The sequence below is a fragment of the Manacus candei genome, unplaced genomic scaffold, assembly GCF_025592945.1.
Source record: "Manacus candei isolate 608988 ecotype Guabito, Panama unplaced genomic scaffold, ASM2559294v1 h1tg000235l, whole genome shotgun sequence".
In the NCBI taxonomy this organism is placed as follows: Eukaryota; Metazoa; Chordata; class Aves; order Passeriformes; family Pipridae; genus Manacus; species Manacus candei.
Window position 1 is genome coordinate 1,799 of NW_026138283.1, and position 26,027 is coordinate 27,825.

A 26,027-nucleotide genomic window follows, 5' to 3' on the forward strand; every position below is an offset into this window, starting at 1 on the left:
TTTCGACCAAATTCCTGAAATTACTCCAGTTTTGCCCAAATTTCTTTGTTTTTTTCCCAAATTTCTCCGTTTTCAACCAAATTTGCTCAAATTTCTCCCTTCCCCCCAAATTTACCAAAAATTTCTCATTTTCCCCCAAATTTCTCCATCCCCCCAAATTTGCCCCAAATCCTCCCCGTTTTTATCAAAGCTCCCCATTTTTGCCCAAACTCCTCATTTTTATCCTTTTTTCCCCCAACTTTCCCAATTTTCCTGTTTTCCCCCCCCAAACCTCCCAGAACTTCCCCAAAATTCCCCATATTTCTCCATTTTCAGCTGAAATTTCTCCATTTTCACCCCTATTTCCCATTTTTGCCCCAAATTTCTCCAATTTCCCCAAATTTCTCCATTTTCAGCCTCAATTTCTCCATTTTCACCCCAATTTCCCCATTTTTGCCCAATTTTCTCCATTTTCAGCCTCAATTTCTCCATTTTCACCCCAATTTCCCCATTTTTGCCCCAATTTCTCCAATTTCTCCAAATTCCTCCATTGTCCCCCAAATCTCTCCATTTCTGCCCAAATTTGCCCAAAATCCTCCCTCTCTTTCCCCCAAAATTCCATAAATTTCCCCATTTTTACCCCAATTTCTCAATTTTCACTCAAATTTTCCCATTTTTGCCCAAATTTCTCCAATTTCCCAAAATTCCTCCATTTTCAGACAAAATTTCTCCATTTTCACCCCAATTTCCCCATTTTTGCCCAAATTTCTCCATTTTCACCCCAATTTCTCCATTTTCACCCCAATTTCCCCATTTTTGCCCCAATTTCTCCAATTTCCCCAAATTCCTCCATTGTCCCCCAAATCTCTCCATTTCTGCCCAAATTTGCCCAAAATCCTCCCTCTCTTTCCCCCAAAATTCCCCAAATTTCCCCATTTTTACCCCAATTTCTCCATTTTCACCCCAATTTTCCCATTTTTTGCCCAATTTCTCCAAATTCCTCCATTTTTACCCCAATTCCTCCACTTTCACCCCAATTTCCCCATTTCCCCGGAATTTCTCCATTTTTACCCCAAATCCCTCCATTACCCCCAAACCTCTCCGTTCCCTCCAAATTCGCACCAAATCCTCCCCCTTTTCCCCCCAAATTTACCAAAATTCCCGATTTTCATCCCTTTTTGTCCCCCAACTCCCCCAATTTCTCCTTTTCCCCCCCAAAACCTCCCAAAAATCCCCCCAAAAAACCCCAAACGAGCCCGATTTTAATCTTCCTTTATTGTGGGCGTGTCCTTCGCCGCGGTGGGCGTGTCCTTCGCCGCGGTGGGCGTGTCTTTCGCCGCGGTGGGCGTGTCCCCCGGCCGCGGTGGGGCGTGGCCTAGAGGCCGATGGTGTAGGAGCGGCCGGTGGGGTTGTGGAGGGCGGAGCAGGTGGGCGCGGTCACCGCCCACTCGTACCACACCTTGTGGGGCGTGGCCACCCGCCAGAAGGCCACCGACACCGTCTCGCCCGCCCGCACCGCCAGCGGCTGCTGCGGGGGCGGGGTCAAAAAAAAAACGGGGGGGGGGCGGGGTCAGCCCAAGATGGCCGCCGCGCCCCCTCAAGATGGCCGCCGGCGCGACCGGGCTTAGCCCCGCCCACCAAGATGGCGGCTGGCGCCGCGCGGCGGTGTCGCCAAGATGGCCGCCGATGAAACCGACTTAGCCCCGCCTCCAAGATGGCCGCCGATTTAACCAAAATTCCACAAAAATCCCCCAAAAAAACCCAAGTTCCCCCCAAAAAACCCCCAAAATTCCCCCCAAAAAAACCCAAAACTTCCCCCGAAAAAACCCCAAAATTCCCCCAAAACACCCCCAAAATTCCCCCCAAAAAATCCCCAAAATTCCCCCCGAAAACCCCAAAATCCCCCCAAAATTCCACCCACAAAACCCCCAAAATTCCTGTAAAAACCTCACCAAAATTCCCCAAAAAACCACCCCAAAATTCCCCCCAAAAATCCCCAAAATTTCCCCAAAAACCCCCCAAAATCCCCCCCAAAACCCCACAAAATTCCCCCAAAAAACCTCCAAAATCCCCCCAAAAAACCCCAAAATTCCCCCCAAAAAAACCCCAAAATTCCCCCCAAAAACCCCCAAAATTCCCCCCAAAAAATCCCCAAAATTCCCCCCGAAAACCCCAAAATCCCCCCAAAATTCCACCCAAAAAACCCCCAAAATTCCTGTAAAAACCTCACCAAAATTCCCAAAAAAACCACCCCAAAATTCCCCCCCAAAAATCCCCAAAATTCCCCAAAAACCCCCCAAAATCCCCCCCAAAACCCCACAAAATTCCCCCAAAAAACCTCCAAAATCCCCCCAAAAAACCCCAAAATTCCCCCCAAAAAAACCCCAAAATTCCCCCCAAAAACCCCCAAAATTCCCCCCAAAAGCCCCCAAAATCCCCACAAAAACCCCAAAATCCCCCCAAAATTCCACCCAAAAAACCCCCAAAATTCCTGTAAAAACCTCACCAAAATTCCCAAAAAAACCACCCCCAAAATTCCCCCCAAAAAACCCCAAAATTCCCCCAAAAACCCCCCCAAAATCCCCCCCAAAACCCCACAAAATTCCCCCAAAAAACCTCCAAAATCCCCCCAAAAAACCCCCAAAATTCCTGTAAAAACCCCACCAAAATTCCCAAAAAAAACACCCCAAAATTCCCCCCAAAAAACCCCAAAATTCCCCAAAAACCCCCCAAAATTCCCCCCAAAACCCCACAAAATTCCCCCAAAAACCCCCAAAAATTAAAAAAAAACCCTACCAAAATTCCCTCAAAAACCCCCAAAATTCCCCCAAAAAAACCCAAAATTCCACCCAAAAAAACCCCAAAATTCCCCCCAAAAACCCCCAAAATTCCCCCCAAAAGCCCCCAAAATCCCCCCAAAATTCCCCCTAAAACCCCAAAATCCCCCCAAAATTCCCCCCAAAACCCCCCCAAATTCCCCCCAAAAGCCCCCAAAATCCCCCCAAAATTCCCCCCAAAAACCCCAAAATCCCCCCAAAATTCCACCCAAAAAACCCCCAAAATTCCTGTAAAAACCCCACCAAAATTCCCAAAGAAACCACCCCAAAATTCTCCCCAAAAAACCCCAAAATTCCCCCAAAAACCCCCCAAAATTCCCCCCAAAACCCCACAAAATCCCCCCAAAAAAACCCCAAAATTCCCCCCAAAAACCCCCAAAATTCCCCCCAAAAGCCCCCAAAATCCCCCCAAAAACCCCAAAATCCCCCCAAAATTCCACCCACAAAACCCCCCCAAAATTCCTGTAAAAACCTCACCAAAATTCTCAAAAAAACCACCCCAAAATTCCCCCAAAAAACCCCAAAATTTCCCCAAACACCCCCCAAAATCCCCCCCAAAACCCCACAAAATTCCCCCAAAAAACCTCCAAAATCCCCCAAAAAACCCCAAAATTCCCCCCAAAAAAACCCCAAAATTCCCCCAAAAACCCCCCAAAATTCCTGTAAAAACCCTACCAAAATTCCCCCAAAATTCCCCAAAATTCTCCAAAATCCCCCCAAAATTCCCCCCAAAACCCCCAAAATCCCCCCAAAATTCCACCCAAAAAAACCCCCAAAATTTCTGTAAAAACCCCACCAAAATTCCCCAAAAAAAAACCCCCAAAATTCCCCGAAAAAAAACCCAAAATTCCCCCAAAAAAACCCCAAAATCCCCCCCAAAAACCCCACAAAATTCCCCCAAAAAACCTACAAAATTCCCCAAAAAAACCTCCAAAATCCCCCCAAAAAACCCCAAAATTCCACCCAAAAAAACCCAAAATCCCCCCAAAAAAACCCCAAAATCCCCCCCAAAACCCCACAAAATTCCCCCAAAAAACCTCCAAAATCCCCCCAAAAAACCCCAAAATTCCACCCAAAAAAACCCCAAAATTCCACCCAAAAAAACCCAAAATCCCCCCAAAAAACCCCAAAAGCCCCCAAAATCTCCCCCCCCCCAAAACCCCCCAAAATTCCCCCAAAAAACCCCGAAATTCCCCCAAAAAACCCCAAAATCCCCCGGACAAAATGGCCGCCGGCAGGCCCCCGCCCCCTCCCAAGATGGCCGCCGCCGCGGCCCCGCCCACCTTGATGGGGAAGAAGATGGGGAACCAGGAGAAGAGCCCCGGGCTGTGGCTCTCGGGGCGGATACCTGCCAAAAAAAGGGGGAGGGGCTTTGCTCAGGCCACGCCCACCCCGCCCACAACAGGCCCCCGCCCACCCCCAACAGGCCCCGCCCACCCCCCAATTTTTACCCCCAAAATCCACCATTTCCCTCCCCCCGAAAAAAATCCACCATTTCTCCTCCCAGGCCCCTCCCCCTTTTTAGCCACGCCCCCCCTTGGCTCCTCCCGCTTGGCCACGCCCACCGCTCTCAAGCCACGCCCCCTTTCCCTTCTTTCTCTCCCTTGGGCCCCTCCTCCCTTTGGGCCACGCCCCTCCCAGGCCTCTCCCCTTTTACCCACACCCTCCATGGTCCCTCCCCTTTAAGCACGCCCCTTTTAGCCCCTCCCCACCCCATTAGCCCCGCCCCTTCCTTTTTTATCCCCATTTCTTCCCTTTCCTCCCTCCCAGACTCCTCCCCTTTATGACCACGCCCTCCCAGGCCCCCTCCCTTGTGACCACACCCTCCCTCCTTTAACCACGCCCCCCTAGCCCCTCCCACCCCTTAGCCCCGCCCCTTTACCCCCCTTTATCCCCCCTCCTTCAGCAACCACGCCCCCTTTCGCCCCGCCCCGCCCTCCCAGGCCCCTCCCCTGGGTGGCCACGCCCCCCCGGCCCCTTGCCCCGCCTACTGAGCGTGACGTCATCGTAGAGGCGGGTCTCGAAGTAGCCGGCGAAGCCGTGGAGCACCGTCCCCACCCCCACCGACCACGACAGCTCCCGGAAGCGGCTGTTGTCGGGGGCGGGGTCTGGCAGAAAAGGGGGCGGAGTCAAAAACAGGACACGCCCACCCCGCCCAGACCCCCGCCCACTGCGAAAAACCCGCTCGTTTTTACCAAATTTCCCCATTTTTAACCCAAATTTCTCCATTTTTAGTCCAAATTTCTCCATTTTTAGTCCAAATTTCTCCATTTTTTACCCAAATTTCGCCATTTTTAACCCAAATTCTCCATTTTTTACCCAAATTTCGCCATTTTTAACCCAAATTTCTCCATTTTTTACCCAAATTTCGCCATTTTTAATCCAAATTTCTCCATTTTTGCCCAAATTTCTCCATTTTTAACCCAAATTTCTCCATTTTTGCCCAAATTTCTTGCTTTTAGCCCAAATTTCTCCATTTTCACCCAAATTTCCCCAAACTTCTTCAGTTTTACCTAAATTTTCCTAAATATCTCCATTTTTACCCAAATTTCTCCATTTTTAGACAAAATTTCTCCATTTTTAGTCCAAATTTCTCCATTTTTAACTCAAATTTCTCCATTTTTAGTCCAAATTTCTCCGGTTTTATATGAATTTCTTTATTTTAACCCAAATTTCTCCGTGTTTTACCGAATTTCTTCATTTTTGACCAAAATTCTCCATTTTTAGCCCAAATTTCTCCAAATTTCTCCCATTTTTGCCCAAATTTCTCCATTTTTAGCCCAAATTTCTGTTTTGGCCAAAATTTCTCATTTTTAGCCCAAATTTCTCCATTTTTTACCCAAATTTCTCCAAATTTCTCTATTTTCCCCCAAATTTCTCCATTTTAACTCAAATTCCTCCATTTTTAGTCCAAATTTCCCCGAATTTTTCCATTTTTACCAAATTTCCCAATATTTCTCCGTTTTTTCCCCAAATTTCCCCCCTTTTCACCCAAATTTCTCCCTTTTTACCCAATTTTCCCCAAATTTCTCCCGTTTCAACTAAATTCTCCCGAATCCATCAACTTTCCCCAAATTTCCACATTTTCACTTAAAATTCACCCAAAATTCTCAATTTTATGGAAATTTCACCTCAACTCAACAAAATCCGCTCAAAATTTCCAAATTTGTACCCAAATTTCTCCAAATTTCTTCTTTTCACCCGAAATTCCAAACTTTTATTTAATATTCACCCCAAAATCCTCAATTTTCCCTAAGTTCAACAAAATTCACTCCAATTTCCAATTTTTACCCAAATTTCCCCAAATTTCTTCATTTCCTTCGAATTTCCCCAAACCTTCCCAAAATTCCCAAATTTCCCTCCAAATCCCTCCCAAATTTCCACAAATTTTCTCCGTTTTTACTTAAAATTCGCCCCAAATCCTCAATTTTACCAAAATTCAACAAAAATTCACCCAAAATTCCCAATTTTTACCCAGATTTCTCCATTTTGCTTTAAATCACCCGATTTTCTCAATTCCTCCCAAAATCTCTCCACATTTCTCAATTTTCACCCAAATTTTCCCAAATTTCCGCATTTTGCCGAAATTCACCCCAAATTTATCATTTTCCTGCCCAAATTTCTCTTTTTACCCAAATTTTCTCCAATTTTCTCCATTTTTACCCAATTTTTTCCCAAATTCCTCCCCTTTTACCTAAATTTTCCCAAATCCATCAGTTCCCCCCAAATTTCTCCATTTTTACCCGAATCTTCCCAAATTCCTTCGATTCGCCAAAATTCACCCAAAATCTCCATTTTTGGCCCAAATTTCCAATTTTTGACCAAAATTCCCCCAATTTTTTCATTTTCTCCCCAAATTTCTCCATTTCTCTCAAATTTTCCCCCAAAATTCCCAAAATTCCCAAATTTCCCTCCAAATTCGTCCCAAATTCACCCAAAATTCGCCATTTTCTGCCCAAATTTCTCTCTTTTTACCCAAATTTTCTCCAATTTTCTCCATTTTTACCCAATTTTTCCCAAATTCCTCCCCTTTTACCTAAATCCCCCAAATTCCTCAGTTTTCCCCAAATTTCTCCATTTTTACCCAAATCTTCCCAAATTCCTTCGATTCGCCAAAATTCATTCAAAATCTCCATTTTCGGCCCAAATTTCCAATTTTTGACCAAAATTCCCCCAATTTTTTCATTTTCTCCCCAAAATTCTCCATTTCTCTCAAATTTTCCCCCAAATCTTCCCAAATTTCCCGCCAAATTCCTCCCAAATTTTCACAAATTCCTCAAAATTCCCCCGAATTTCCCCAAATTTTGGGTTTTTCCCCCCGTTTTTTTTTCCCCGGTGGCCCCGCCCCTTTTGTGGGCGTGGCCGGAAGGGGCGTGGCCTCACCTGGGTTGGGGTGGGCGAAGGTGAAGCAGGGCTGGGGCGGCGCCACCTGGTGGAAGTTGTGCAGGCGCACCACGTACGGCGTCTCGAACTGGGCCTGCGGGGGGCGCCAGGGAGCTCGCCGGGGGACACGCCCACCCCGCCTGGGGACACGCCCACCCCGCCTGGGACACGCCCACCCCGCCTGGGGACACGCCCACCCCCCCTGGGACACGCCCACCTCAACTAGGACACGCCCACTTCCCTAGGAGAGCTCACCTAGGACACGCCCCGCCCCTTTCCAAAGCCCCGCCCACCCCGGCCCCTCCCCTCCCTCCCAGGCCCCTCCCCCTTCCCTCAAGCCCCGCCCCCCTCGCCGTTTCAACCCCGCCCCCTTTTCACCCCAACCTCTCCCTTTCCCTCATTTCCCCTCCCCAAGCCCCGCCCAGCTTAGCCCCGCCCCTTCCCGCTTCAAGCCACGCCTCTTCCCTCTAGCCCCGCCCCTCACCCTCAAGCCACGCCCCCTTTTACCCCAATTTCCTCCTTTTCCCCCCAAATTTCCCCCCGAATTCGGGCCCTTCCCCCCTCCCGCTTCAAGCCACGCCCCTCCCCCTCAAGCCAACGCCCCTTCACCCTAAAGCCACGCCCCCACCCTCAAGCCACGCCCCCTTTTACCCCTTTTTACCCCAAATTGGTCCCTCCCCCCTCCCGCTTCAAGCCACGCCCCTTCAACTCAAGCCCCACCCCTTTCCACTCAAGCCACGCCCCTCCCCATCAAGCCACGCCCCCTCCCCCTCAAACCACGCCCCTTTCCCACCCCCATTTCCCCCCTTTTTCTGCCATTCCCCCCCCAAATTTCTCCTTCCCCGCCCCCCTCCCACCCCCCAAAATTCAGCCCCGCCCCCTCCCGCTTCAAGCACGCCCCTTTCCCCTCAAACCACGCCCCTTTCCCCCCATTTTCCTCCCCTTTTAACCCCAATTTCCCCCCTTTTTTCCCATTTTTCCCCCTTTTTTCCTATTTTTCCCCCGTTTTTTCCCATTTTTTCCCCTTTTTTTCCCCTTTTCTCCCCTTTTTCCCCCATTTTTCCCAGTTTTTGGTACCTCAGGGTGCCGGTCGTGCTCCCGGCACGCCCGCACCTCGTTGTAGAGCTTGGAGGAGCTGACGGGGGCCAGGAAGGAGGTGTAGGACTGGGGGATGGACACCCCGCCCTCTGCAACGGCCCAAAAATTCCCAGTTTTTCACCAAAAAACCCCCATTTTTCCACCAAAAAAAAAAATCCCAGTTTTCGTTATTTTTCCCCCCCAAAATCCCCATTTTTTCCCAATTTTTTTCTCATTTTTTCCCCCCCAAGAAAAATCCCATTTTTTCATTATTTTCCCCTCCAAAAAAACCCAATTTTTCCCACTTTTTTCCCCCAAAAAATTCCATTTTTTCATTATTTTTCCCTCAAAAAACCCCAATTTTCCCCACTTTTTCCCTCCAAAAACCCCCATTTTCCCCTCCCAAAAAATCCCATTTTTTCATGATTTTCCCCCCAAAAAGACCCCAATTTTCCTGCTTTTTTCCCCCCAAAAATTCCATTTTTTTCATTATTTTACCCCAAAAAATCCCCAATTTTTTTCCCCAAAAAGATCCCAGTTTTTCGTTATTTTTTACCCCCCGAAATCCCCAATTTTTCCCAATTTTTTCTCATTTTCCCCCCCCCAAAAAATCCCATTTTTTCATTATTTTTTCCCCAAAAAACCCAATTTTTCCCCCCAAAAAAATTTCCATTTTTTTCATTATTTTACCCCCCCAAAAAAACCAATTTTTTCCCACTTTTTTTCCCCCAAAATCCCAATTTTTCCCACCCTTTTTCCCCCCCAAAATCCCATTTTTTCTTTATTTTTTACCCCAAAAATCCCCAATTTTTCCCACCCTTTTTCCCCCCAAAAAATCCCATTTTTTCGTTATTTTTTACCCCCAAAAAAAATCCCAATTTTTCCCTTTTTTCCCCCATTTTTTCCCCCCAAAAAATCCAATTTTTTCATTATTTTTTACCCCCAAAAACCCCCATTTTTTCCCACTTTTTCGCCCAAAAAATCCAATTTTTTCATTATTTTTTACCCCCAAAAACCCCCAGTTTTTCCCACTTTTCCCCCCCCCAAGAAAAACCCATTTTTTCATAATTTTTCCCCCAAAATCCCCCAATTTTTCCCACTTTTTTTCCCATTTTTCCCCCCCAAAAATCCCATTTTTTCATGATTTTTCCCCCCCAATCCCAATTTTTCCCACCCTTTTTCCACCAAAAAAAAATCCCAGTTTTTCGTTATTTTTTACCCCCCAAAATCCCCAATTTTTCCCAATTTTTTCTCATTTTCCCCCCAAAAAATCCCATTTTTTTCATTATTTTTTCCCCCAAAACCCCAATTTTTCCCCCCAAAAATATTTCCAACTGTTTCATTATTTTACCCCCCCAAAAAAACCCAATTTTTCCCACTTTTCTCCCCCCAAAAAACCCCATTTTTTCATCATTTTACCCCCAAAAATCCCCAATTTTTCCCACTTTTTTCCCACCAAAAAAATCCCGAATTTTTCCCACTTTCCCCCCCCAAAAAATCCATTTTTTCCCATTTTTTCCCCATTTTTCACCCCCAAAAAACCCCAGATTTTTTCATTATTTTTCTCCCCCCAAAAATCCCATTTTTCCCCACTTTTTCCCCCTCAAAAAAATCCCATTTTTTCCACCATTTTCTCCCCCCAAAAAATCAATTTTTCCCTCCAAAAAAATCCCATTTTTCCCACCATTTTCCCCCCAAAAAAATCCATTTTCTCCCCCCAAAAAAATCCCATTTTTCCACCATTTTCTCCCCCCAAAAAATCCCATTTTTTCCACTATTTTTCTCCCCCCCAAAAATTCCCATTTTCCCCACTTTTTCTCCCCCAAAAAAATTCCCTTTTCCCCCCCCAAAAAATTCCATTTTTTCCCCCAAAAAATCCCATTTTTTCATTATTTTTCCCCCCCAAAAAATCTCATTTTCCCACCATTTCCCCCCCCAAAAAATACCATTTTTTCTCCCAAAAAATCCCATTTTCCCCCCCCAAAAAATCCCATTTTTTCCACCATTTTCTCCCCCCAAAAAATCCCATTTTTTCCACTATTTTTCCCCCCAAAAAAACCCATTTTTTCCACCATTTTCCCCCCAAAAAATCCCTTTTTTCCCTCCAAAAATATCCATTTTTTCCACCATTTTCCCCCCAAAAAAATCTCATTTTTCTGCCATTTCCCCCCCCAAAAAAACCCATTTTTTCTCCCAAAAAATCCCATTTCTCCCCTCAAAAAAATCCCATTTCCCCCCCCAAAAAATCCCATTTTTCCCCCCAAAAAATCCCATTTCTCCCCCCAAAAAAATCCCATTTTCCCCCCCAAAAAATCCCATTTTTTCTCCCAAAAAATCCCATTTTTTCTCCCAAAAAATCCCATTTTTCCCCAAAAAAAATCCCATTTTCCCCCCAAAAAATCCCATTTTCCCTCCCAAAAAATCCCATTTTTTCCCCCCAAAAAAATCCCATTTTTCCCCCATTCCCCCCCAAATCGATTTTTCCCCATTTTTCCCATTTTCCCCCGTTTTTGCCCCAATTTTTCCCCACCCTTGAGGCACTTCCTGGCCCCGTCCAGGCACTCGGGGCTCAGCTCGTTGTCCCCGAACCACCCCAAAATCCTCCCAAAAAATCCATTTTTTCCACCATTTTCTCCCCCAAAAAATCCCATTTTCCCACCATTTTCTCCCCCCAAAAAACCCCCATTTTTTCATTATTTTTCCCCCAAAAAATCCCCAATTTTTCCCACATTTCCCCCCCAAAAAAATCCCATTTTTTCATTATTTTTCCCCCAAAAAATCCCCATTTTTTCCCACTTTTTTCCCACCAAAAAATCCCCAATTTTTTCCACTTTCCCCCCCAAAAAATGCCATTTTTTCATTATTTTTCCCCCCCAAACCCCCCCAATTTTTCCCACTTTTTCTCCCCCAAAAAACCCCAATTTTTCACACTTTTTCCCCTCCAAAAAAATCCATTTTTTCCCATTTTTTTCTCCCCCAAAAAATCCCATTTTTTCATTATTTTTCCCCCCCAAAAAATCTCATTTTCCCACCATTTTCCCCCCCAAAAAATACCATTTTTTCTCCCAAAAAATCCCATTTTCCCCCCACAAAAAATCCCATTTTTTCCACCATTTTCCCCCCAAAAAATCCCATTTTTCCCCCAAAAAAATCCCATTTCCACCCCCAAAAAAATCCCATTCTTCCCACCATTTTCCCCCCCAAAAAAACCCATTTTTTCCACCATTTTCCCCCCAAAAAATCCCTTTTTTCCCCCCAAAAAAATCCCATTTTCCCCACCATTTTTCCCCCCAAAAATCCCATTTTTTCCACCATTTTCTCCCCCCAAAAAAATCAATTTTTCCCCTCAAAAAAATCCCATTTTTTCCCCTCAAAAAAATCCCATTTTTCCTCCCAAAAAATCCCATTTTTCCCCAAAAAATCCCATTTTTTCCCCCCCAAAAAATCCATTTTTTCCACCATTTCCCCCCCAAAATAATCCATTTTTCCCCCAAAAAAATCCCATTTTTTCCCCCCCAAAAAATCCATTTTTTCCACCATTTTCCCCCCAAAAAAATCCCATTTTTCCCCCCAAAAAATCCCATTTCCACCCCCAAAAAAATCCCATTCTTCCCACCATTTTCCCTCCCAAAAAATCCCATTTTCCCACCATTTTCTCCCCCCAAAAATCCCATTTTTCCCCCAAAAAATCCCATTTTTTCACCATTTTCTCCCCCAAAAATTCGATTTTTTCCCCCCAAAAAAATCCCATTTTTCCCCCATTCCCCCCCAAATCGATTTTCCCCCATTTTTCCCATTTTCCCCCGTTTTTGCCCCAATTTTTCCCCACCCTTGAGGCACTTCCTGGCCCCGTCGAGGCACTCGGGGCTCAGCTCGTTGTCCCCAAACCACCCCAAAATCCTCCCAAAAAATCCCATTTCCCCCCCCAAAAAATCCATTTTTTCCACCATTTTCTCCCCCCAAAAAACCCCCATTTTTCATTATTTTTCCCTCCAAAATACCCCAATTTTTCCCACTTTTTTCCCACCAAAAAATCCCATTTTTTTCATTATTTTTCCCCCCCAAAAAAATCCATTTTTTCCCATTTTTTTCTCCCCCCAAAAAATCCCATTTTTTCAATATTTTTCTCCCCCCAAAAATCCCATTTTCCCACCATTTTCCCCCCAAAAAATCCCATTTTTCCTCCCAAAAAATCCCATTTTTTCCCCCCCAAAAAATCCATTTTTTCCACCATTTTCCCCCCCAAAAAATCCCATTTCCACCCCCAAAAAAATCCCATTTTTCCCACCATTTTCCCTCCCAAAAAATCCCATTTTCCCACCATTTTCTCCCCCCAAAAAAATCAATTTTTCCCCCAAAAAATCCCATTTTTTCACCATTTTCTCCCCCAAAAATTCGATTTTTCCCCCCCAAAAAAATCCCATTTTTCCCCCATTCCCCCCCAAATCGATTTTCCCCCATTTTTCCCATTTTCCCCCGTTTTTGCCCCAATTTTTCCCCACCCTTGAGGCACTTCCTGGCCCCGTCGAGGCACTCGGGGCTCAGCTCGTTGTCCCCGAAGGAGCCCAAAAGTTCGGACACGACGACGTCGGCGCCTTCGGGGGGGTCCCAGCCCCGCATGTCCCGCGGCACCACCCACACCTGGGAGCCCCACTCCTCGTACTGCCAGTTCTCCAGGCTGCGTTTTGGGGGAAAAAGCAAAAAATTTGGGAAAAAACAAAAAAAAAACGGTGAGAAACGGAGGAAAAATGAGGAAAATGGAGCGAAAAAACCCCCCCAAAAATGCCCAAAATTCCGATTTTTTAGGGATTAATTGATCTGGGAATCTCTATGGATCATCCTGGCAGTTCTCCAGGCTGGGATTTGGGGGAAAAAAGGGGAAATTTGGGAAAAAACAAAAAAAAAATGGTGAAAAACGGAGGAAAAATGAGGAAAATGGAGCGAAAAAACCCCCCCAAAAATGCCCAAAATTCCGATTTTTTTAGGGATTTTTTTATTTGGGATTTTTACTCCTTGTGCCTGTCAGTTCTCCAGGCTGGGATTTGGGGGAAAAAGCAAAAAATTTGGGAAAAAAACAAAAAAAAAACGGTGAAAAACGGAGGAAAAATGACGAAAATAGCCCCAAAATTCCAATTTTTTAGGGATTAAAATTCCCCAAAATTCCCGTTTTTTAGGGATAAATTCCAGTTTTTTAGGGATTAGGGGATTTCTGGCAGTTCCCCAGGCTGAGATTTGGGGGAAAAAGTAAAAAATTTGGGAAAAAACAAAAAAAAAACGGTGAAAAACGGAGGAAAAATGAGGAAAATGGAGCGAAAAAACCCCCCCAAAAATGCCCAAAATTCCGATTTTTTTAGGGATTTTTTTATTTGGGATTTTTACTCCTTGTGCCTGTCAGTTCTCCAATCGGGGATTTGGGGGAAAAAAGGGGAAATTTGGGAAAAAACAAAAAAAAAATGGTGAAAAACGGAGGAAAAATGAGGAAAATGGAGCGAAAAATCCGATTTTTTAGGGATTAATTTTGATTTTTTAGGGATAAATTCCATTTTTTAGGGATTAGGGGATTGCTGGCAGTTCTCCAGGGTGAATTTTGGGGGAAAAAAGGGGAAATTTGGGAAAAAACAAAAAAAAAATGGTGAGAAACGGATGAAAAATGACAAAAATAGCCCCAAAATTCCAATTTTTTTAGGGATTAAAATTGCCCAAAATTCCAGTTTTTTAGGGATAAATTCCCGTTTTTTAGGGATTGGGGGATTGCTGGCAGTTCTCCAGGGTGAATTTTGGGGGAAAAAAGGGGAAATTTGGGAAAAAACAAAAAAAAAAACGGTGAAAAACGGAGGAAAAATGAGGAAAATGGAGCGAAAAAACCCCCCCAAAAATGCCCAAAATTCCGATTTTTTAGGGATTAATTGATCGCTATTGATCAGTTATTGGTTCCTATTGATCCCTATTGGCACCTATTGGTTCTATTGATCCCTATTGGTTCTATTGATCCCTATTGGTTCTATTGATCAGTTATTGGTTCTATTGATCCCTATTGGTTCGATTGATCAGTTATTGGTTCTATTGATCCCTATTGGTTCTATTGATCCCTATTGGTTCTATTGATCAGTTATTGGTTCTATTGATCCCTATTGGTTCTATTGATCAGTTATTGGTTCTATTGATCCCTATTGGTTCTATTGATCAGTTATTGGTTCTATTGATCCCTATTGGTTCTATTGATCAGTTATTGGTTCCTATTGATCCCTATTGATCACTTATTGATCTCTATTGCTTCCTATTGATCCCTATTGGTTCTATTGATCTCTATTGATCACTATTGATAACTATTGATCAATTGATCCCTATTGATCACTTATTGGTTCCTATTGGTCCCTATTGGTCACCTATTGGTGCCTATTGATCCCTATTGGTCCCTATTGCTCCCTATTGATAACTATTGATCCATTGATCCCTATTGATCCCTATTGATCACTTATTGGTGCCTATTGGTGCCTATTGCTCCCTATTGATAACTATTGATCTCTATTGATCCTTATTGATCCCTATTGGTCCCTATTGATCACTTATTGGTTCTATTGATCCCTATTGGTTCTTATTGATCCCTATTGGTCCCTATTAATCCCTATTGATCACTTATTGGTTCCTATTGGTCCCTATTGATCACTTATTGGTCCCTATTGATCCCTATTGATAACTATTAATCTCTATTGATCACTATTGGTTCCTATTGATCCCTATTGATAACTATTGATCTCTATTGATCACTATGGGTTCCTATTGATCCCTATTGCTTCCTATTGATCCCTATTGGTCCCTATTGATCCCTATTGGTCCCTATTGATCCCTATTGGTTCTATTGATCAGTTATTGGTTCTATTGATCCCTATTGGTTCTATTGATCCCTATTGGTTCTATTGATCCCTATTGGTTCTATTGATCAGTTATTGGTTCTATTGATCCCTATTGGTTCTATTGATCCCTATTGGTTCTATTGATCCCTATTGGTTCTATTGATCAGTTATTGGTTCTATTGATCCCTATTGGTTCTATAGATCCGTTATTGGTTCTATTGATCCCTATTGGTTCTATTGATCAGTTATTGGTTCCTATTGATCCCTATTGATCACTTATTGATCTCTATTGCTTCCTATTGATCCCTATTGGTTCTATTGATCTCTATTGATCACTATTGATAACTATTGATCCATTGATCCCTATTGATCACTTATTGGTTCCTATTGGTCCCTATTGGTCACCTATTGGTGCCTATTGATCCCTATTGGTCCCTATTGATCCCTATTGATCCCTATTTATCTCTATTGATCCCTATTGATCACTTATTGGTCCCTATTAATCTATTGATCCCTATTAGTTCTATTGATCCCTATTGGTGCCTATTGGTCCCTATTGGTTCTTATTGATCACTTATTGGTTCCTATTGATCCCTATTGATCCCTATTGGTTCCTATTGATCACTATTGATCACTTATTGGTCCCTATTGATCCCTATTGGTTCTATTGATCCCTAATGATCACTTATTGGTTCCTATTGATCCCTATTGATAACTATTAATCTCTATTGATCACTATTGGTTCCTATTGATCCCTATTGATAACTATTGATCTCTATTGATCACTATGGGTTCCTATTGATCCCTATTGCTTCCTATTGATCCCTATTGGTCCCTATTGATCCCTATTGGTCCCTATTGATCCCTATTGGTTCTATTGATCAGTTATTGGTTCTATTGATCCCTATTGGTTCTATTGATCCCTATTGGTTCTATTGATCCCTATTGGTTCTATTGATCAGTTATTGGTTCTATTGATCCCTATTGGTTCTATTGATCCCTATTGGTTCTATTGATCCCTATTGGTTCTATTGATCAGTTATTGGTTCTATTGATCCCTATTGGTTCTATTGATCAGTTATTGGTTCTATTGATCCCTATTGGTTCTATTGATCCCTATTGGTTCTATTGATCCCTATTGGTTCTATTGATCCCTATTGGTTCTATTGATCCCTATTGGTTCTATTGATCTCTATTGATCACTATTGATAACTATTGATCCATTGATCCCTATTGATCACTTATTGGTTCCTATTGGTCCCTATTGGTCACCTATTGGTGCCTATTGATCCCTATTGGTCCCTATTGATCCCTATTGATCCCTATTGATCACTTATTGGTCCCTATTAATCTATTGATCCCTATTAGTTCTATTGATCCCTATTGGTGCCTATTGGTCCCTATTGGTTCTTATTGATCACTTATTGGTTCCTATTGATCACTATTGATCCCTATTGGTTCCTATTGATCCCTATTGATCACTTATTGGTGCCTATTGATCCCTATTGGTCTATTGGTCCCTATTGGTCCCTATTGATCCCTATTGATAACTATTGATCTATTGATCCCTATTGATCACTTATTGGTTCCTATTGATCCCTATTGGTTCCTATTGATCACTTATTGGTTCTATTGATCCCTATTGGTTCCTATTGATCCCTATTGGTTCCTATTGATCACTTATTGGTTCTATTGATCCCTATTGGTTCCTATTGGTTCCTATTGGCTCTTATTGATCCCTATTGGTCTATTGATCCCTATTGATCCCTATTGATCACTTATTGGTTCTTATTGATCCCTATTGGTCTATTGATCCCTATTGATCCCTATTGGTTCCTATTGATCCCTATTGATCACTTATTGATCTCTATTGCTTCCTATTGATCCCTATTGGTTCTTATTGATCCCTTTCAGTTCCTATTGATCCCTTTTGATTCCTATTGATCCCTATTGGTTCCTATTGATCCCCATTGCTCCCCATTGGTCCCTATTGATCCCCATTGATCTCTATTGATCCCTATTGCTTCCTATTGATCTCTATTGCTTCCTATTGATCTCTATTGCTTCCTAATGATCCCTATTGGTTCCTATTGATCCCTATTGGTTCCTATTGATTTATTGATCCCCATTGATTGCTATTGCTCTCTATTGCTCCCTATTGATTTATTGATCCCCATTGATCTCTATTGTTCTCTATTGCTCCCTATTGATCCCTATTGATCCTCATTGATCCATTGATCCCTATTGATCCCCATTGATCCCTAGTGATCCCTATCGATCTCTATTGCTCCCTATTGGTCCCTATTGATCCTTATTGGTACCTATTGATCCCTACTGACCTCTATTGCTTCCTATTGATCGGTATCAATCCCCATTGATCCCTATTGATCCCTATTGATCCTTATTGATCCGTAAACGTGGACATAGGGAGGAAAAAAAGGGGGAAAAAAACCCTTAAAAAACTGGCAGAAAAAAACCCCAATTGGGAAAAAAGAAAAACAACAAAAAATTGAGGAAAAAATGGGGAAAAAAACCCTTAAAAAATAGGGGAAAAAATCCCCAAAATTGAGAAAAAATGGGGGAAAAAACCTCCCAAAAACCAGAGGAAAAAACCCCCAAACGGGGGAAAAAAGCCTAAAACGGGGGAAAGAAGCCAAAAAAGGGGAGAAAGCAGAGGTTTGGACTCACGTGACGACGGCGTTGGGGTTCTTCTCGACGGCGTAGACCCGGACCCGCGTCCCCGCCTGCCGGGCCGCCCGCAGGGTCGCCGACACCAGGGGCCCCCGGCCCGCCCCCAGCACCATCACCACCCTGGGGACACAATTCGGGCATTTTTTGGGAATTTTGGGGATTTTTGGGGATTTTTTTGGTGAATTTTGGGGAATTTTTGGGGATTTTTTGGGGTTTTCTGGGGGATTTTTTGGAGATTTTTTGGGGATTTTTTTGGTGAATTTTGGGGATTTTTTTGGGGTTTTTTTGGGAATTTTTGGGGGATTTTTTTGGGGATTTTTTGGGATTTTTTGTGGATTTTGGGGGATTTTTTTGGGGAATTTTTGGGGTTTTTTTGGGGAATTTTTGGGGGATTTTGGGGGGGTTTCAGTGGGATTTGAAGGGCAGGGTCGCCGACACCAGGGGCCCCCGGCCCGCCCCCAGCACCATCACCACCCTGGGGACACAATTCGGGCATTTTTTGGGAATTTTGGGGATTTTTGGGGATTTTTTTGGTGAATTTTGGGGAATTTTTGAGGGATTTTTTGGGGTTTTCTGGGGGATTTTTTGGAGATTTTTTGGGGATTTTTTTGGTGAATTTTGGGGATTTTTTTGGGGTTTTTTGGGGAATTTTTGGGGGATTTTTTGTGGATTTTGGGGGATTTTTTTGGGGAATTTTTGGGGGATTTTGGGGGGTTTTCAGTGGGATTTGAAGGGCAGGGTCGCCGACACCAGGGGCCCCCGGCCCGCCCCCAGCACCATCACCACCCTGGGGACACAATTCGGGGCGTTGGGGAATTTTGGGGATTTTTGGGGATTCTTTTGGGGATTTTTGGGGATTTTTTTGGTGAATTTTGGGGAATTTTTGGGGATTTTTTGGGGTTTTCTGGGGGATTTTTTGGAGATTTTTTGGGGATTTTTTTGGTGAATTTTGGGGATTTTTTTGGGGTTTTTTGGGGAATTTTGGGGATTTTTTGGGGGTTTTTTTGGGAATTTTTGGGGGATTTTTTTGGGGATTTTTTGGGATTTTTTGTGGATTTTGGGGGATTTTTTTGGGGATTTTTTGGGGATTTTTTGGGGAATTTTTGGGGATTTTTGGGGGGTTTTTTTGGGATTTTTTGCAAATTTTTTGGGGAATTTTTGGGGATTTTTTGGGGTTTTTTGGGAGATTTTTTGGGGATTTTTTTGGGATTTTTTTGGTGAATTTTGAGTATTTTTTTGGGGTTTTTTTGGGAATTTTTGGGGGATTTTTTTGAGAATTTTTGGGATTTTTTGGGATTTTTTGGTGATTTTTTGGGGATTTTTTTTGGAATTTTTGGGATTTTTTGTGGATTTTTGGGGGTTTTTTGGTGGAATTTTTTGGTTTTTTTGGGGGGGATTTTTTGGGGATTTTTGGGGAATTTTTGGGGTTTTTTTTGGGAATTTTTGGGGGATTTTGGGGGGTTTTCAGCGGGATTTAAAGGGCAGGGTCGCCGACACCAGGGGCCCCCGGCCCACCCCCAGCACCATCACCACCCTGGGGACACAATTCGGGGCGTTGGGGAATTTTGGGGATTTTTTTTGGGGAATTTTGGGGATTTTTTTGGTGAATTTTGGGGAATTTTTGGGGATTTTTTGGGGTTTTCTGGGGGATTTTTTGGAGATTTTTTGGGGATTTTTTTGGTGAATTTTGGGGATTTTTTTGGGGTTTTTTTGGGAATTTTTGGGGGATTTTTTTGGGGATTTTTTGGGATTTTTTGTGGATTTTGGGGGATTTTTTTGGGGATTTTTTGGGGATTTTTTGGGGAATTTTTGGGGATTTTTGGGGGATTTTTTTGGGATTTTTTGCAAATTTTTTGGGGAATTTTTGGGGATTTTTTGGGGTTTTTTGGGAGATTTTTTGGGGATTTTTTTGGGATTTTTTTGGTGAATTTTGAGGATTTTTTGGGGGTTTTTTTGGGAATTTTTGGGGGATTTTTTTGAGAATTTTTGGGATTTTTTGGGATTTTTTGGTGATTTTTTGGGGATTTTTCTTGGAATTTTTGGGATTTTTTGTGGATTTTTGGGGGTTTTTTGGGGGAATTTTTTGGTTTTTTTGGGGGGGATTTTTTGGGGATTTTTGGGGAATTTTTGGGGTTTTTTTGGGGAATTTTTGGGGGATTTTGGGGGGTTTTCAGCGGGATTTGAAGGGCAGGGTCGCCGACACCAGGGGCCCCCGGCCCGCCCCCAGCACCATCACCACCCTGGGGACACAATTCGGGGCGTTGGGGAATTTTGGGGATTTTGGGGGGAATTTTGGGGATTTTTTTGGTGAATTTTGGGGAATTTTTGCGGGATTTTTTGGGGTTTTCTGGGGGATTTTTTGGAGATTTTTTGGGGATTTTTTTGGTGAATTTTGGGGATTTTTTGGGGGTTTTTTTGGGAATTTTTGGGGGATTTTTTTGGGGATTTTTTGGGATTTTTTGTGGATTTTGGGGGATTTTTTTGGGGATTTTTTGGGGATTTTTTGGGGAATTTTTGGGGATTTTTGGGGGATTTTTTTGGGATTTTTTGCAAATTTTTTGGGGAATTTTTGGGGATTTTTTGGGGTTTTTTGGGAGATTTTTTGGGGATTTTTTTGGGATTTTTTTGGTGAATTTTGAGTATTATTTTGGGGTTTTTTTGGGAATTTTTGGGGGATTTTTTTGAGAATTTTTGGGATTTTTTGGGGATTTTGGGGGATTTTTTGGGGATTTTTTGGGGTTTTTTGGGAATTTTTGGGGGATTTTTGGGGATTTTTTGGGGTTTTTTGAGGGATTTTTTGGGGATTTTTTTGGGATTTTTGGGGACTTTTTGGGGGATTTTTTGGAGAATTTTTGGGATTTTTTGTGGATTTTGGGGGATTTTTTGGCGTTTTTTTGGGGATTTTTTAGGGAATTTTTGGGGATTTTTGGGATTCTTTGGGGATTTTTTTTCAGGGAATTTTTTGGATTTTTTGGGCATGTTTTGGGATTTTTTTGGGGATTTTTTTGGGACTTTTTGCAGATTTTTGGGGGATTTTTTGGGGGATTTTTGGGGAATTTTGGGGCATTTTTTTTGGATTTTTTGCAGATTTTTGGGGATTTTTTGAAAATTTTTTTGGGAATTTTTGGGATTTTTTAGGGGATTTTTTTGGGATTTTTTTTGATTTTTGTGGGATTTTTTGGAGAATTTTTGGGGATTTTTGGGGGATTTTTTGGGGTTTTTTTGCGGATTTTTGGGGATTTTTTTGGGATTTTTGGGGATTTTTTGGGGAATTTTTGGGGATTTTCTTGGGATTCTTTGGGGATTTTTTTTCGGGGAATTTTCGGGGTTTTTTTGGGATTTTTTGCGGATTTTTGGGGATTTTTTTTTGGATTTTTGGGGGGATTTTTTTTTAATTTTGGGGGATTTTTTTGGGATTTTTTTGCAGATTTTTGGGAATTTTTGGGGGATTTTTTGGGGAATTTTTGGGATTTTTTGGGGATTTTTTGGAGAATTTTGAGGGATTTTTTGGGGATTTTTTGGGATTTTTGGGGAATTTTTGGGATTCTTTGTGGATTTTTTAGGGATTTTTTGGGGATTTTTGGGGAATTTTTTGGGGATTTTTTTGGGATTTTTTGGGGAATTTTGGGGTTTTTTTGGGGATTTTTTGGGGGATTTTTTTTGAATTTTGGGGGATTTTTTGGGGGATTTTTTGCAGATTTTTGGGGATTTTTTGGGGATTTTTTGGGGATTTTTTGGAGGTTTTTTTGGGATTTTTTGGTTTCTTTGGGGGGGAATTTTTGGGGGTTTTTTTGGGAATTTTTGGGGATTTATTCGGGGATTTTTGGGATTCTTTAGGGATTTTTTTTCAGGGAATTTTTGGGGTTTTTTGGGGATTTTTTGGGATTTTTGTGGGATTTTCTGGGTTTTTTTGGGATTTTTTTGGGGATTTTTCTGGGATTTTTTTGGGAGAATTTTGAAGATTTTTTGTGGATTTTGGGGGATTTTTTGGGTTTTTTTGGGGGATTTTTGGGGGTTTTTTTGGGGGGTTTTGGGGAATTTTTGGGGGATTTTTTCAGGAATTTTTGGGGATTTTTGGGGATTTTTTGGGGGATTTTTGGGGGATTTTTTGGGGAATTTTGGGGTGTTTTTGGGAGATTTTTGGGGTGTTTTGGGGGGAATTTTGGGGATTTTTTGGGGGATGTTTTGGGGGATTTTTTGTGGATTTTTGGGGATTTTTTTGGGATTTTTGGGGATTTTTTAGGGATTTTTTTTTGATTTTTTGGGTTTTTTTTGGGGATTTTTTGGTTTTTTTGGGGGGGATTTTTTGGGGATTTTTGGGAATTTTGGGGAATTTTTGGGGGATTTTTTTGGGATTTTTTGGGATTTTTGGGGGATTTTTTGGGGGATTTTTGGGGTGTTTTTGGGGGAATTTTGGGGGAATTTTGGGGTGTTTTTGGGGGATTTTTTGGGGGATTTTTTCAGGAATTTTGGGGAGTTTTTGGGGGATTTTTGGGGGTGGTTTTGGGGGATTTTTGGGGTGTTTTGGGGGGATTTTTGGGGGTGTTTTGGGGGGAATTTTGGGGTGGTTTTGGAGGTTTTTTGGGGTGTTTTTGGGGGATTTTTGGGGTGTTTTTGGGGGATTTTTGGGGATTTTTTGGGGGATTTTGGGAGATTTTTTTGTGAATTTTGGGGTGGTTTTGGGGGATTTTTTAAGGAATTTGGGGGAGTTTTTGGGGATTTTTGGGGTGTTCTTGGGGGAATTTTGGGGTGTTTTTTAGGGGATTTTTGGGGTGTTTTGGGGGGAATTTTGGGGTGGTTTTGCGGGTTTTTTGGGGTGTTTTTGTGGGATTTTTTGGGGTGTTTTTGGGGGAATTTTGGGGATTTTTTGAGGGATTTATTGGGGTGTTTTTGGGGGATTTTGGGGAGTTTTTGGGGGGATTTTTGGGTGGTGTTTTTGGGGGAATTTTGGGGGAATTTTGGGGTGTTTTTGGGGGATTTTTGGGGGGATTTTTTCAGGAATTTTGGGAGTTTTTGGGGATTTTTGGGGAATTTTTGGGGGATTTTTGGGGAGTTTTGGGGGATTTTGGGGTGTTTTTGGGGTGACTCACTGCACATTTGTGTCCTTCTCCTCCTCGGGCACTCGGTCCAGGAGACACTTGTAGATGGCCTGGAGGGGGCGGGGTTATGCAAATTAGGCGCCGATTTATGCAAATCAGGGGCGTGGCCACACCCACCCACCCTCAACAGGCCGGTCGTTATGCAAATGAGGCACCTGGCTATGCAAATGAGGGGGCGGGGCCACGCAATCAAGGGCACAGGCAAGTCAAGTCTGCTGATGGGGGGGCGTGGCCATGCAAATTAGGAGCTGTTTATGCAAATCAGGGTGATGTCGTGTGGGATTTGTGGGCGTGGCCATGCAAATAAGGATATAATTATGCAAATTAGCAATCAGGGGGATTCAAGCCAGGGGGTTAACTGTTGTTAATGACATCATTAATTACATGTTAATTATGTTACTATTGTTAATTATGTCATTATTGAGGTTGTTAAGTAATTGTTAGTTGATTAATTAATTAGGCAAATATGGGTACTTTAAAAAAACAAAATTAAATATTTGAATAAAATAATAAAAAATAATTAATATGTAATTAATAATAATAATAATATAACTATATAATATAATTAATAATATAATAATTAATAAGGTAATAATATAATAATTAATAATAATTACAATAATACAATATTTATTTATTTACATTTATTATAATATTTATTAATATAAATTAATATAATTTATATTATATTAATTATATTATTATATATTATTAAATTACATTAATTATCATATTATTAATTATTATATAATATTATATTATATTAAATATTATATTATTAAATATTATATTATTATATTATATTAATTTATATTATATTAATTATAAATATAATTAATTTAAATTATTAATAATATAAATACTATAATATTTATTATATTTATATAATATAATAATATATTTATATAATATAATAATATATAATAATTATATAATTATAAATATATAATAATATAATTAATAATGTAAAAATATAGTAATTAATAATAATTATAATAATATAATTATATAATTACAAATTATAAAAATATATTTATATAATATAATAATTTATAATAATTACATAATTATATAATATAATAATATAATTAACAATATAATAATATAATAATTAATAATAATTAATAATAATTATAATAATATAATTATATAATATAATAATATATTTATGTAATATAATAATATATAATAATTATATAATTAAATTATTATATATAATAATATAATTATATAATTATAATAATAATAATAATAATAATTAATAATAAATAAATGATTAAACCCAAATAAACAATAAATAAATAATAAATAAATAAAAATAATAAAATAAAATAAAAATAATAAAAATAAAACATTAATCAATAATAATAAAAAAAATTAAAAATAATAAAAAAAAAATAATAATAATAAAAAAATAATAAAAAAACTCATTAAAGGGTGTCAATTTGGGCGTGTCCATGGGAGGAGTTATGCAAATAAGCCTGATGTTTAAATTGGGGGCGTGCCCCTTTAAAAATCAGCTAATTGGGCAAACAAATTAAATTAACGACATTAATAATTGGAGCAACAAAACAAGAAAAAGAAAAGAATAATAATAACAATAATTCAAACACCGGCCACTTATGCAAATTAAAACGACAAAGGCTCATTAAGACATCATTTAAATATCAGCCACGCCCCCGGGTTACCATCAGATATGCAAATATATGCAAATGAAGAAATAAAACCCAAAAAAAAAATTAGAAAAAAATCGGAAAAAATGATAAAAAAAAACCCCCTGAAAACAAATATGAAAAAAATACCAAAAAAATCCCTCCCCCCCCCTCAGGCCACGCCCCCCCCCCCGCGTCAGGCCACGCCCCCTTCGGCCAAGCCCCGCCCACCTGCTGGTACTGGCAGTACTTGATTGGGTCCTTCTCGAAGACCTCGTAGGTCTGCGACTCCAAGTTGTCCATCAGGGGCTGCAACCGGGGGGCGTGGCCTGTCAGGGACACGCCCACCGATAGGCCACGCCCCCCTGCTGCAAGCCACGCCCCCCCCGCCGCAAGCCACGCCCTCCCTCCCGCAAGCCACGCCCACTCCGGGGGGCTTTAATGCCCTTTAATCGGTGGGGGGAGACCACGCCCCATTCTGTGGCCACGCCCCCCTCCGCTAAGCCACGCCCAGCTGCGGCCAAGCCACGCCTTTTCTCCACTAAACCACGCCCCTTTCTCATCAAGCCACGCCCCTTTCCCCCTCTCATTAACCCCCAAAACCTTGTCCCAGGTGAGCCCCGCCCCCTCCCGCTCAAGCCACGCCCCCTCGCTATTAAACCACGCCCCTCCGCATCAAGCCACGCCCCCTTTTAACCTCATTATCATTCTATAACCCTCCCCCCAACACTTATCCCAGGTAAGCCCCGCCCCTCAGGGACCCCTCCCGCTCAAGCCACGCCCCCCGCTTCAAGCCACGCCCCCCCGCTTCAAGCCACGCCCCCTTCGCTTCAAGCCACGCCCCCTCCCCTTTAAACCACGCCCCTTTTCCCCCATGAAATCCCCATTCCACCCCCAACCACCTCTCCCATGTAAGCCCCGCCCCCTCAAGGGCCCCTCCCACTCAAGCCACGCCCCTTCCCCTTTAAACCACGCCCCTTTCCCCCCTATTAACCCCCTTATAACCCCCTCAGGCACCCCCCCCGCCGCCCCATCTTTGGCCCCTCCCCCTGCGAGGCCCCGCCCACGGCGGCCACGCCCCCCCCGAGGCCCCGCCCACCTGCAGGGGGCTCTGCAGGTAGTCCTCGTAGCCGCGGGCGTAGAGCTCGTAGGCCGAGGGCGGGGGCCGGTGCTGGCCCAGGTGCTCCAGGTACTGCAGGTACGTGCCCAGGGGGCGGCCCCCGTGCCGGGGGGCCCCCGTCACGATGATCTGCACGTCCAGCTGCCCAGAAAACCAGTATAGACCAGTATAGACCAGTATAAACCAGTACGGACCAGTATAAACCAGTATGGATCAATATAGAGTAATATGGACCAGTATGGACCAGTATGGACCAGTATGGACCAGGGGCCACCATCACGATGATCTGCACGTCCAGCTGCCCAGAAAACCAGTATAGACCAGTATGGACCAGT

General features: G+C 42.3%; 1 protein-coding gene and 2 long non-coding RNA genes across 7 annotated transcripts in view; 1 reads left to right on the plus strand and 2 right to left on the minus strand.

Annotated features, from left to right (window-relative positions):
• Positions 1-1,235: 1,235 nt before the first annotated feature.
• PRMT5 (protein arginine methyltransferase 5) overlaps positions 1,236-26,027 on the minus strand; it is a 40,729-nt gene continuing 15,937 nt past the window's right edge. Inside the window, exons 8-17 of the mRNA XM_051774904.1 lie at positions 25,672-25,833; positions 24,804-24,881; positions 22,912-22,970; positions 17,819-17,941; positions 12,779-12,954; positions 8,277-8,386; positions 7,200-7,293; positions 4,808-4,924; positions 4,100-4,164; positions 1,236-1,507 (exon numbers count right to left, since the gene is read on the minus strand). Of these exons, the coding sequence (XP_051630864.1) occupies positions 1,355-1,507; positions 4,100-4,164; positions 4,808-4,924; positions 7,200-7,293; positions 8,277-8,386; positions 12,779-12,954; positions 17,819-17,941; positions 22,912-22,970; positions 24,804-24,881; positions 25,672-25,833 (1,137 nt within the window). The 3' untranslated portion in view covers positions 1,236-1,354. The remainder of the gene's footprint in view (positions 1,508-4,099; positions 4,165-4,807; positions 4,925-7,199; positions 7,294-8,276; positions 8,387-12,778; positions 12,955-17,818; positions 17,942-22,911; positions 22,971-24,803; positions 24,882-25,671; positions 25,834-26,027) is intronic.
• LOC127464560 (uncharacterized) lies at positions 14,956-16,871 on the minus strand. 5 transcript variants are annotated; one of them, XR_007901440.1, is made up of 4 exons: positions 16,552-16,595; positions 16,403-16,452; positions 15,705-15,764; positions 14,956-15,123 (listed from the first exon to the last, which is right to left on the minus strand). It is a non-coding gene; the product is annotated as an uncharacterized LOC127464560 (long non-coding RNA). The 5 variants fall into 5 exon arrangements; XR_007901437.1 differs by lacking the exon at positions 16,552-16,595 and adding an exon at positions 15,536-15,585 and having other exon boundaries at positions 16,403-16,464; XR_007901439.1 differs by lacking the exons at positions 16,403-16,452; positions 16,552-16,595 and adding an exon at positions 16,710-16,871 and having other exon boundaries at positions 15,705-15,744.
• On the plus strand, positions 22,234-22,971 carry LOC127464562 (uncharacterized). Its single transcript, XR_007901443.1, has 2 exons — positions 22,234-22,321; positions 22,875-22,971. It is a non-coding gene; the product is annotated as an uncharacterized LOC127464562 (long non-coding RNA).